Source organism: Epinephelus moara, chromosome 18 (assembly GCF_006386435.1).
Source record: "Epinephelus moara isolate mb chromosome 18, YSFRI_EMoa_1.0, whole genome shotgun sequence".
NCBI classification, from domain to species: Eukaryota; Metazoa; Chordata; class Actinopteri; order Perciformes; family Serranidae; genus Epinephelus; species Epinephelus moara.
The window spans coordinates 16,720,376-16,731,692 of NC_065523.1; the positions used below are offsets into that span (position 1 = coordinate 16,720,376).

The window sequence follows — 11,317 nt, forward strand, 5'->3', positions numbered from 1 at the left end:
TGGGATTCGCCTTTCGTTTCTGCTGCTGGTTGAAATCTGTAGGCTGCTCGCACAGCGTGCTGAATGATTTAAGCCTATTTTGCTCGCTCAAAATTATTTTTAGTTGCAAATGCGAGTGCCCTGACGGACGGATCGCCACACTACCGACATGTTATTCCGCCCGTCACGGTACGCCGTTTGATTGCGTTATCAAAACTCCGCTATTATTCGGCCTTGCTTTTAACTTATTCCACTGAATACCGAATGTGTGTTTTTTTGTAATATTCGGCCGAATATATTCGGTTACCGAATATTCGGTGCATCCCTAATTTAAATCCCTCTTGTAACCGTGTAAAGCTCAAATAATCAATTTTATTGGGAAATATGCCACAGTACAAAAGCAAAAAAATGCTTTAACTACTGTTTACAGGGACTTAAAGTCATTATTACAAAAAAAAAAGCCAACTGTTCACTGGTTCCTGCTATGTGTGTGCCATATCATCTCATTCATGATAATACCAGTATAATTTTTAATATCATATCAAAAATTCACATTGTGATACTCGTGATATTTCGACTTGCTGACACACTGTTACCCATGGCAACAACACGCATGGCTGAAAGCTAAATTATTACCCACACTGTGGTGGTTCCAAAAAGAGGAGCAGCTTCAGAAGTGAGCAGCATTGAGAATAAACTGTGGTGTCCTGAACGTTTTATGAACAGCCCCGGACTTCTCAGACTCTTTTAGTGAGTTACTGTTCAAAGGGAACTCATTCAGTTCAGTTCAGTTCAGTTTACAAACTAAAGAAATGTGAGATAATTTTTGTTTAGTTTTTACTGAATATTTCAAGGTAAACTGTTAGGTTAACATGTAAAACTATATTACTTATTTTGTTGCAATTCCATTTTTTTTCTTTTGTTACTAACTAGTCATATCATCATGAATATCATTATCGCAAAAATACCCTGACATATTGTGAAATTATTTTAGGGCCATGTCGCCCACCCTTAGTTCCTGCACTTCCAGTTGCTGCTTTTCTCTGTTCTACATCAATGTACAGCCACTAAATTTAGGTTTTAGACAGTTGTTCATGCAAAACAAGCAACATGAAGACATCATTTTCAGTTCTGTATTTAGCAGCTTAATTGATAATGAAATATTAGCTGCAGCCCTTTCTACTAGGGACGCGTATTGTATGCAATTTCTCTATTTGATCGTCAACTAAGGTTATTATCAATAACCACTCTAAGTTTAAGTTTAAGTTTATTTACTTTATTAATCCCCCTGAGGGGAAATTCAATCCATCATGTCTGTAAGGGTTTTAGACTACAAATTTCTATTTCATGTCAGGATTAAAATCAGGCTGACAAAAAGGGGATCTCCTAACAACAGATGTAAGTTATGCTGTTTCTTTATGTAAAAATAAGATTATGTGTATATGGTCGAACATCTGTATTGTTACAAAGAGAGCACACTGTGATCTACAGCAATAAGCGAAGGGATTCAGACCCTTCAGAGTGTTGAAGCCAATGGGAAAGTCAGTCTCAGAAGTCAGCAGCTCCAGTGAAAACCTGTCACTGTTGTTTTTGTTTGCTTGGACTCAGGACTTGCACTTAACATCCCGGTTAAAAGTTTACCTCTGTAGCCCTCAAGCTGTAGTCACCATAATGTAGAAAACCTGACAAATTTAACCCCACCACTTTGCAAAAAGCGAAAGTCACAGACAGATGATAATATTCTTGCTTTAAATTCAACAATGCTCTTTCACCAGCTTCACTGATCTACAGGAGGTCCAGGAAATCCCCATTGTTGTCTCAATTCCTTCCTGTTTCAAGTAACCTCACTCCTCCGCTGAAGCACTGGTTGTTTACAGACAACAATCTGAAGTAACTTTCTGTCCATTTGCTGCTCTTTATTGTCTAAAAATATTACGCAATGTAATGTATTTCTGCAAAATCAATGCACATGTCTGCCATGTGTGAGGAGCTCCGTGGCTCCTGGGGGAGTCAGGTGATCAGCTGCAAAGAACTGGTTCTGCCACTCCTCCTGCACAGGCTCTGACAACAGAAAAGATTAAGACCTGCAAGCAAGCAGTTCCTCTGTACTGGCAGGGACATGTTTTTTTCTGCTTCAGCATTCATGTTATGCCCACTGACATGCTGAGAGAGTTTCAGAGTAGAGAAAAAGAAGGTAGAGATTCTGTACAGCCAGAAGATGTGTTTATGACAATGATAGTTCCTTCACAAAAAAGGGATAAAACTTGGGTTGCGTAATCATTCTGTTATATCACTATTTAGATGTAGAAATTCAAATTTAAGTTCTGTAATAGGTTTTAAATAATTCCACTGATGTATCCTGTTATCCCTCTTAGCTGTAAATTGCAGCTGAAGAAATGTACAGCTATAATGCCCTTAAAGCACGAAGGAGCACAGAGGTAACTCTGTGAGTCAAAACACAAAACCCTCACCTCCGATGGTGCTCTCTTGGTACTCGTGGAACTGGCCTTTGACAAAGCGCAGCACCAAGCTGGACTTCCCCACTGCTGATTCCCCCAACAGCACTAGCTTAAACTGGCAGATCTTGTTGCTTGCTGCAGTGCCATTGGTCCGTGCTGGTCCGCCTCGCCCTGCCATAACGCAGTGTTGGAAATCGGGAGAAAGAAGAAGCCGGGAGAAGAGGGAGGACGTCTGCTTGACTTTAGGCCGAGGCTTGGTTCAGGGGCTGGACAGGGCTGGGTAAGGCTGAGCTCGACGGGGGGCAAGTTTGGTTCAGACAGGTAGATGAGCCAGAGGAAGAGGAGACCTCACCAGTGGGAGCTGCAAAACACAACACATTCAGTATGTTAAGCCTTACTCCAAAGAGAAAGGCAGAATATTTTATTTAAGCAACCATGTTATCTACTAAATGTTACAATGACTGTTTAGTGACAAAAACAAACCTAAGACGATTCCTACTGGCAGTTGCCAATAAGAGTAATGACGCAAGTAAAATGTAGTGTAACTGTAGAATATATCTGCACTAAAGCTTTTGTTTTAGCCAAGATTATCATCAGACAATTTTAGTTGTTGACACAGAAACATACATCCCACTGGAGATGGGCCTCCCCTCCACATAAAGAGTTTATTATTTAACCATGTTGAGTATAAACAAGTGCTGGAGAACACTTGTGTCTTAATTCATACTGTGTCTTCTGTCATGCTCTCACAGGTTGTCCAACACAATGGTGTGTGCTATTTGACATGAGATTCAGATCAATACTTTTGCTTTACTGCTGTAACTGTTTCAAAAAGCCATTCTTTTTTAGACTGCTTTAAACAGCTGCCTTCACAAAATGAATAAACATATTTTACAATAAAATATATACAGTATAAATAGTAGATGTAGGAAGCTGGTGTATATCAAACAAATGTAAAACTGAAATTAAAATGATTTTAAACTACCGAAAATAGTATGAGGTGTTGCCCAAACACTCCCCCCCCCCCCCGAGCCTAAGCTCAACACATGTTCCTGTGAGTCATCTCTAACAGATCTCTTGCCACCGCTTGAAGCCCTGACTATGTGATGTTAAGATCTTTGTGGCAGTGTCCACGTAGTGATACCAAAACCAAATAATGAAACATTAATATTAATCAGCACGTCAAACATAAAATATTTTTAAAACTGCAACTTCCTGTGACCACAATTTGTTCTGCAAGGACCAAGTAGCATTAATAAAATGTACACTATATTTTGACTCCGTTTTGTTGTGGGTTTGAGGTACTTTACGAATGGTACCAAGAGGAACCTGTAACACAGGTTGATTTAAAGGTTTCAAAAGTATTTCATGCAGCTTTATTTAGCCCAAGTAAGCCACACAACTTTGTGATAACAGCACACAAAGACAGTAAAAACAAGCCAACAATGCCTTCTCTTTACTTCGGCCTGTTTTGCATATGTGAAATATTGCCTAATCTTTTTTTCAGTTGGATGATACACGAGGTCAGCCAGCTTCTGCTTGGTCGAAGGACAGGAAACACAACTCAGCTCAAAGCAGGAAGTGAAGATTGCAGAAGACATTTTACTGCTGAGCACGTAAAAACTTTGGGATAGCCTCAGCTTTGTCACTGGAACAACTTCATGCAGGAACAGAATGCATGCTGAAAATGAGTGGGAGGTTAGACTATTCCTGAGGGAGAAGGGAAATGAGGAGAATGAGGAAAACTGAAGGAAAGACGTCACTGCCGATAGTCTGTGGTGTTTGACTGTGCTTTTTCTCAGCTCGCTGCTGAGCCGGACTTAAGCTTCGGCATGTGACAGGAGATCATGGCTCTGTCCATAAAATATTCAGAAATGGCATGTTTCATTTGATACTGTACCAGCCATGCTGCATATGTTTACTAGCTTATATGATAAATTTCTGCTGTGCAGGTCTGTGACTTTATTTTGCAGCATTAGTTTTATTTTAGAAATCACTGTCACAGCGCATTATGGGATATAACATAGCAGCAACCTGTTGCACCATCTCTGTGTAAGTTCAAACAAAGCCTAGTTGTAACATAAATAATACTAAGTTGTGCTTTATGCATTAATAAAATAAAATCAGTAGCACCATAGAGATAACTCCGGTTACAAAAGTCTCAGGGGAAGGTGCACCGTAAATGGGAAAACGAATAGGATGAGCAGCATTTTTTCAGCTTCATCATTTTTTCATTAACTGCATGCCATGTTGCAACACGATAATCCAGTAGAGACCTAATTTGTTGATTTGATATTTTAATATGATTAAACTAGCTTCCTTCTATGTGCTACAATGCTGACTGGTTAATACCGGCCAGAAAGCTAATGCCTATGGTAACCATGGTGATTGTACTTTATCTTTGATCACTGATTGGCCACTTGCCTTAGTTATGACTTTATACCCAAAGTAATTTGGTTATGCCCCACGCAGTCGTGGTGCAACCAATTCTAGTGGCTCATTTAGTAACAAACTAACTAGTAAGCCTCTAGTGTCAACTTTACATCCTAAGTAATGAGAAAATAGCTGGTGTAACCAAGTGCAGTTTTTTACTGCTTTCCCCATTATTTAAAAGTATAAGTTGGCTTTATATGTGCTATCATTAAAGAAATAGTCTCTGACTTCAGCATGTTACCGTTTGCTTTGATACAGTTTTTAATAAGGCTGCATGGTAGCAGACCTGTATCCAACTAAAGCAGACATCACCCGCAGTGCACTTGAGGTCACACTGGACTCTTTAACTGAAGGACATAGGACACACACTATCACCAGGCCTGAGGGAGCAGAGGGAATCCTTCACAGCCGCAGCAGAGTTGGAGAAGGAATAGAGGCACTCTGTTCACTGGGTCAAACAGTTAGTCTGTACTCAGAGCTGAGCGCTCACCTGTTCAAATACCTCAATAAAGAAAGTAAAGAGAAGGAGAGGGTGATGGACCGGGTTTGTGGAAACAGACCTACAAAACACGCTGACAGGCAAGTGCCTAAAATGTAGCTTTACTTGAACAGAGGATGTGCAGAAGAATGACATTTTGCCGGAATTTAATTATACATAAAATATAAAAGTTATGCATGCATGTTTTTTGCAGAAAAGTAAGCCTTCATTACACTGACAATTTTACTTACTGGAAATTTTGCTCAGTGAAACAACTGATTTGAACAGGTGGGTAATATAGATCTATACTTTTGGTTTAGTCATGAAGCACAGTCACTTCATATTTGGGGCCACTATTTTCAATTTTAGCCAGCACCAAAATACTGTGCTGCAGCCATTCATGGGAGGAATACAACGAAGGAAGGTTTCACGGATAAAAAGAGTAGCCTATAGGAGCAAAGCAGATTATGTGTCCTGTGCTGAAAGTTTGTTCTTGTTACCAGCAGGAACTATTAATAGGAAAATAAACAATTATTGTATCTAAATCTATACACACAGTCTTCTCTACACTAATTGATGTTGTTGTCAACCGGTAAGTGCCAAATGAGTATCATCAATGAAAAAGGTAGAAGTGGCTGTTTATCTTGCAATCAGAGGCTCTTTGTTGCACTGAGGCAAACATGCACACATCTTAAGCAGCCTGCGACGGATGCTTTGATGGCATCCCTAATGGGCTCCGAAGACCTCCACGGGGAAGTGGGTCACAGAGAGATAGTGGCACATGGGTCAGTGAAAGTGGGAGGAGAAAAGGCAGGAGGAAGGAGACAACTAGAGGGAGAGCCCGTGAAATATTCATCATGGCCTCCTGTATGCTCTGCTGCCAGCATAATATCCAAGCACTTAGCAGAGATTGCAGTGCATTTAACACCTACATATGAGAATGTGTGCACAAGTTAAATACCTATAGCCTATAGACAAACAGAGCTCCTGGCAGTGTTATTAAAATTCAAAACATGTGCCAAAAACTGTACATAAAAAGCCAGGCTATTTGAAATATGGCTTCATATCTATCTATATGAAATCTGCCAATGCTTGATCAAGATCTTTTGCGTGTTCTGAGTTTGGTTAATATGCAGCCTATTTTTGCAGAGAGATCCTTTTACAGTTAGTTGCCCAGCAGTCTCTTTGGGTGCTGCTCCACATGACATTCACTATTATCCCAAAAATGGAAATTCACCAACTTACTGTTTTTATCGCGACCCACAATGAAATCGTGTATCGTCCCATCCCTATAAATGACAGTAATAAAGTAACGCAATAGCTACTTCTTCATAACAGATAAAAGTTCATGTTCAAACATAATTCATACTAAAAACTTAGGCAAAATTATTAGGTCTGAGTTCATTTGAATAGTTTTTCTAGAGTGTATTTGTGGCTCCAAATTTCGCAGAAAAGAAGCATTTTATATTCTACTTTAAGTGAAAGTGGTGTGGTCCGAATATTTAGAAAAAGACTGGATTCTTCTCCCCATTCTCTGCATAAACACAACATGGAAGTTCAAATGAAGTTTTCAACAAACAGCACTAGTTTAGAGGCCTCATTTTTTTGTCTAAAAAAAACAACAACACCTTGTTGATTTTTCCATTGCAGGCCATGCCATTTAAATCTATTACAGGATAAGTTCTTCACAAGGAACTTAGGAAGCTATTGATTTCAGAAAATAGGCTCAACATATAATTTGCAGGAAACTTAACAGTGTGCCAACATTACATGATAAAATCTGATCTTAGTCACACATTACATTTAAGAAGTAGTCAAACAACCTATGCAGCTGGTGTCACTACACAAGTTTCAAGAACACAAGCAGGGACTTGCTGCTCACTTCATTTGAAGGGTGGGGTCCTGGAGGAACCGGTGGCGTCTGATATGAGGGGCTGCATCACCATCCTCCGTTTGTCTATTACGCCAAATGGTCAGACTCTTGCTTGGAAGCGAAATTTCCACGTAAGCATGACAGTGAAACAATGTATTCAAGACCTACACATTACTTGTAAAAAGCTTTGGTATGTAACATGTTGCCCCGAGACAACAACAAAGACACAAAAGCAGAACAATCCATGTGATCTCTATTAAAACAGGAAATGCTCTTGATCCAAGGTAAGCCATTAAAAAGGTTAAGTTTCTTAAAAAGAATGGCTTTGGAAACGGTGACAGGAAAACTGGGGACATAACACAGGAAAAGCATACAAGATACTCATCTAGCAGTTAGCTTGGCCAATAGGAAATCAGAGGCACTTCCTTTTCTCGTGACTTATGTGTGAAAAGCTCCATACCCAAAGACAGAAATATAGCTTTCAATGGGCCCAACCAAAACCTACACCTCCCTGTGAAAATCACAGTAAAACATTCAAAACTAGTACATCTAAAAACATATATCAACTGATCACAAAGTTGCCTAGTTTCTCACCTTATGAGAATCATTTAAACGCACTGGCCAAGTCTTGCACAGTTTTTCCTACATCTAAGCATGGCATTTGAAAAGACAAAAGAAATACCTTCTCTTGCAATTCTTCCTTTATGCATTAAAATCTAAGTGCAATTCAATAAAAAAAAATATGTATAAATTCCAAGATATGGCCCCACAACTAGCCCCTGTGCTGTTCATACTTTTCCCTAAGTAGTTTCTGGTGAATCATAAAAACAAGTGCTTCAAAATTTGCTCCTTTCTGCGTATAAAAAAACGTAGGCTAGTACACATAGTCAAGACCATAATACACTTTAGGAAATTAAAATACATCACTAAGCCCTAGTTGTCAGTCCCCCAGTACTGACCTACAACTGTAGACAGTGCTGAAACATAAAAAGGAAAGGGATGTCCTTAATAAACCCAAATATTACGTATGCTGACAGGAGACAAATCCATATATCTTAGGAGTAGGGCTGGTGTGTCAAGATGCGTCACCACTTTAGGAGGACAAGGTCCATGCGCCATAAACCTCACAAGGGTAACAGTAAATCCCTTCTCTGTCTCAAAGGTCCAAGCTCTGTTCCCCTTATTCTGCCATAAACAGGGGCTACGAAGACACATGCATGTGTGACTATATATTTATCTGTTAAACGTAAGGAGACACATGTGCAGACACATTATAACATCAGCAATGTAAACTGGTAGATTTACAACACCAATGCTGTCAGCAGTAATGACATCTTTATGACACTTAATGTGTGAAAGTACAAGCTCACTGGCATTTACAGGCCTGAGTGTGAGAAACTGTGAACCCTATCAGCTAGCTCAGATGAGTCCTTAAGTTAAAGTTTAGAGGCAAACTTGTAAATTGATGAGTGCTAAAATTGCATCTAACATTACAACCATAAAAAACATTTCAAAAGAGAGTTAAAAGCTGTCAAACGATATTTTTTAAGAAGCCCTAATGAGGGAAAACTCGTGGCTCGACAGGTATCTGTGACTTGTGGTAACAACCATTATTAGCTACCTGACAGGCTCAAAGTGAGCACAGCAATGCTCTACAAAGTCTAATTTATGGCTCTACCTAGCTAGTGTATGCTACCCATGTTATAATGTATGACTATAACTAGAATACATCTAAAATTTTAAAGTTAGTAAGATAAAAATGTTTCACGTTACTTCTGTCTGGTTGCGACAACCCTTAACTGAGTGATAAACTGACTTAACTTGTTGTAGATAGGTTAACATTAGCTGTTTGATGCTAAGAAAATCAATAATGTAGCTAATAATGTTACTTTAGCTATATGGGTAAATAAAGGTAAGATAAAGTTAACATTAGCTGTGATAGCCGGTCAAAATAAAGCAACCACAGCCAGTAATTTAATGTTAGGTAGCATAAACACTGACTAACGTTAGTTGTGCTAAGCAGTTTGTCAACTGACAAAGTAACGTCGACTAACGTTAGCTAACGTTAGATATTGACATTAGCATTAGCACTAGCTTGGTAGCATTAATTGTCTGCAAAAAACAAATGCCTAACTCTGGAAATTAAAAGTTGAATTCTGGTAGCGTTAGCTAGCGTTAGGTTAGCAGCTAACGTTATAGCCAAGTGTCGAAAACGTCATGAGACAACTTTCCTTTTCTCGGCCCCACGTCGTCAGCTGTTTGACATTTTGACAAAGTCGGGCACTCAGACTTGTTATTGTGTCTGCCGCTGGCATAAACATGTGTCATATGCTTCTCAGCGATGTCCGTGCCAAGGTTTTTTGGACATGTTATGTGGTCTCACAGGGCTAAAAACTCGTAGCCTCTCTCGATCCTGTGTGATGGACATTTCGACTGAACCCGGACTTACTGCTTGGCTGATCGGTTGACCAAAATTTGACAGAGGGTGTCCAAATACGGTTAACAGCTTATCGACAATAAAGTGCAACACGCGTTCATTGTTCCTCGTCACCCCCGTAATCTATTGTTTCGATTTGTTTGACTTACAGTACTTTTTCTTCTTTCGCTGGTCTCATCGGCGGCGGCTGTCTTCTTCTTCTGAGGCTCTGGCCTTCCTTTCCGGTTTGCGATTTTTCCGGGAACGTCCCACTTTTTGTCAGCGGCTGTCTGACCAATGACAATAGCGGTCTGCACAAGACACCACTTTCTGCAGCACAGGGAGGCGTGCAGGGCTTTTTAGTCAGCCTTAAATTGCACCAAATCATCAGTATGTAAGCATAAATCCACAAGCTAAACTTTAACATAATCATTTATCTGAGTTATGACTCAATATGGAAGACTTTAAGAGCATCAGAGCTAAAATACTGATGCTAAATTTTAAGTGAATAAAATTCAAGTTGAATGTTGGCGAAATGTAACAAGGTATGTTTACTAATGCACTGTACTTAAAGGGACATTTTACCACCAAATCAAAAATATATATTTTTCCTCTTCCCTGTAGTGTTATCAGTCTGGATTGTTTTGGTGTGGGTGGCAGAGTGTTGGAGATATCAGCCGAAGAGATGTCTGACTTCTCTGGAACTAGATAGCATCGGCTTGTGGTGACTCAAAGCACCAAAAATTCACAACTGGAAAACTCATCAGCAATGTGTCTCTCCAGAAATCATTACTCAAGATAATCCACAAGTTCAAGTGCAGTTCATACAGGAACTATTTTCTTTCTACCAAACCACACCCAACAACCACCACTGTGCAGGATAAAGCATGCATCTATTGCTAGCTCGCCTGGATTTATAAAGAGAACTGGATGTAGCATTGGAGGCGGAGCCCTGTTGATGCCTATGAAAGTTTGATTTCTGCAGTATTAAATTACCCAGAACCTTTGCATCACTGAGCCCATAGACCCTTTTACTGTTAGTAAACAGTATGACGTTTTTTGGTGGGCGGATTTAGCTGGATGCAAAACAATTCTCCACAGACATTAGCTAGTGCTAGCTAGGGAGTTCTTTTGGCTTGTGTTAGGAGATGATAGAAGTGGAGCATTCAGAAATACTCATCCAAGTGCCGGAGCGCACTCTGGAGCTAACTGTACTGTTCCTAAAGAAGAGACAGAGACAGAGCAACAGAGCACCGAGCAGAATGAATGTGTGATTAACCTAACTGCTCGTTAATTCATAGAGAAATATGAAGCTCCGTTTCTTTGACCAACAGGGCTCTCATTTTAGAGTAGAGCGTCAGACTGAATTTACAAACGCACCATGTCAGGTTACTCACCACAAGAACACGAGTGTTACTTGAAAAAGTAAACACTGACCAACAGGACCGGTGCTGTATGGGGTGCCGTTTGTAAAGTGTCTCACGCTGAAAATAACATCAACATTTTGCCACATTTAGCTTCAAACAATGTTTAAAAAAGTATTGTGAATTTTTTAACGTCACCTTTTACCACATTTACAGCAATATTTGTTAACTTAGAAATATATTAAATAGTTAAATCTAAATATTAAATGTGGCACCTAAATGTTAAATGTTAAATCTAAATATTAAATCTAAATC

At 39.5% G+C, this 11,317-nt stretch overlaps 1 protein-coding gene across 1 annotated transcript in view; it reads right to left on the reverse strand.

Annotated features, from left to right (window-relative positions):
* Positions 1-9,926, reverse strand: part of rab5c (RAB5C, member RAS oncogene family) — a 15,537-nt gene extending 5,611 nt beyond the window's left edge. Inside the window, exons 1-2 of the mRNA XM_050068966.1 lie at positions 9,809-9,926; positions 2,451-2,799 (exon numbers count right to left, since the gene is read on the reverse strand). Of these exons, the coding sequence (XP_049924923.1) occupies positions 2,451-2,616 (166 nt within the window). The 5' untranslated portion in view covers positions 2,617-2,799; positions 9,809-9,926. The remainder of the gene's footprint in view (positions 1-2,450; positions 2,800-9,808) is intronic.
* Between the last annotated feature and the right edge of the window lie 1,391 nt (positions 9,927-11,317).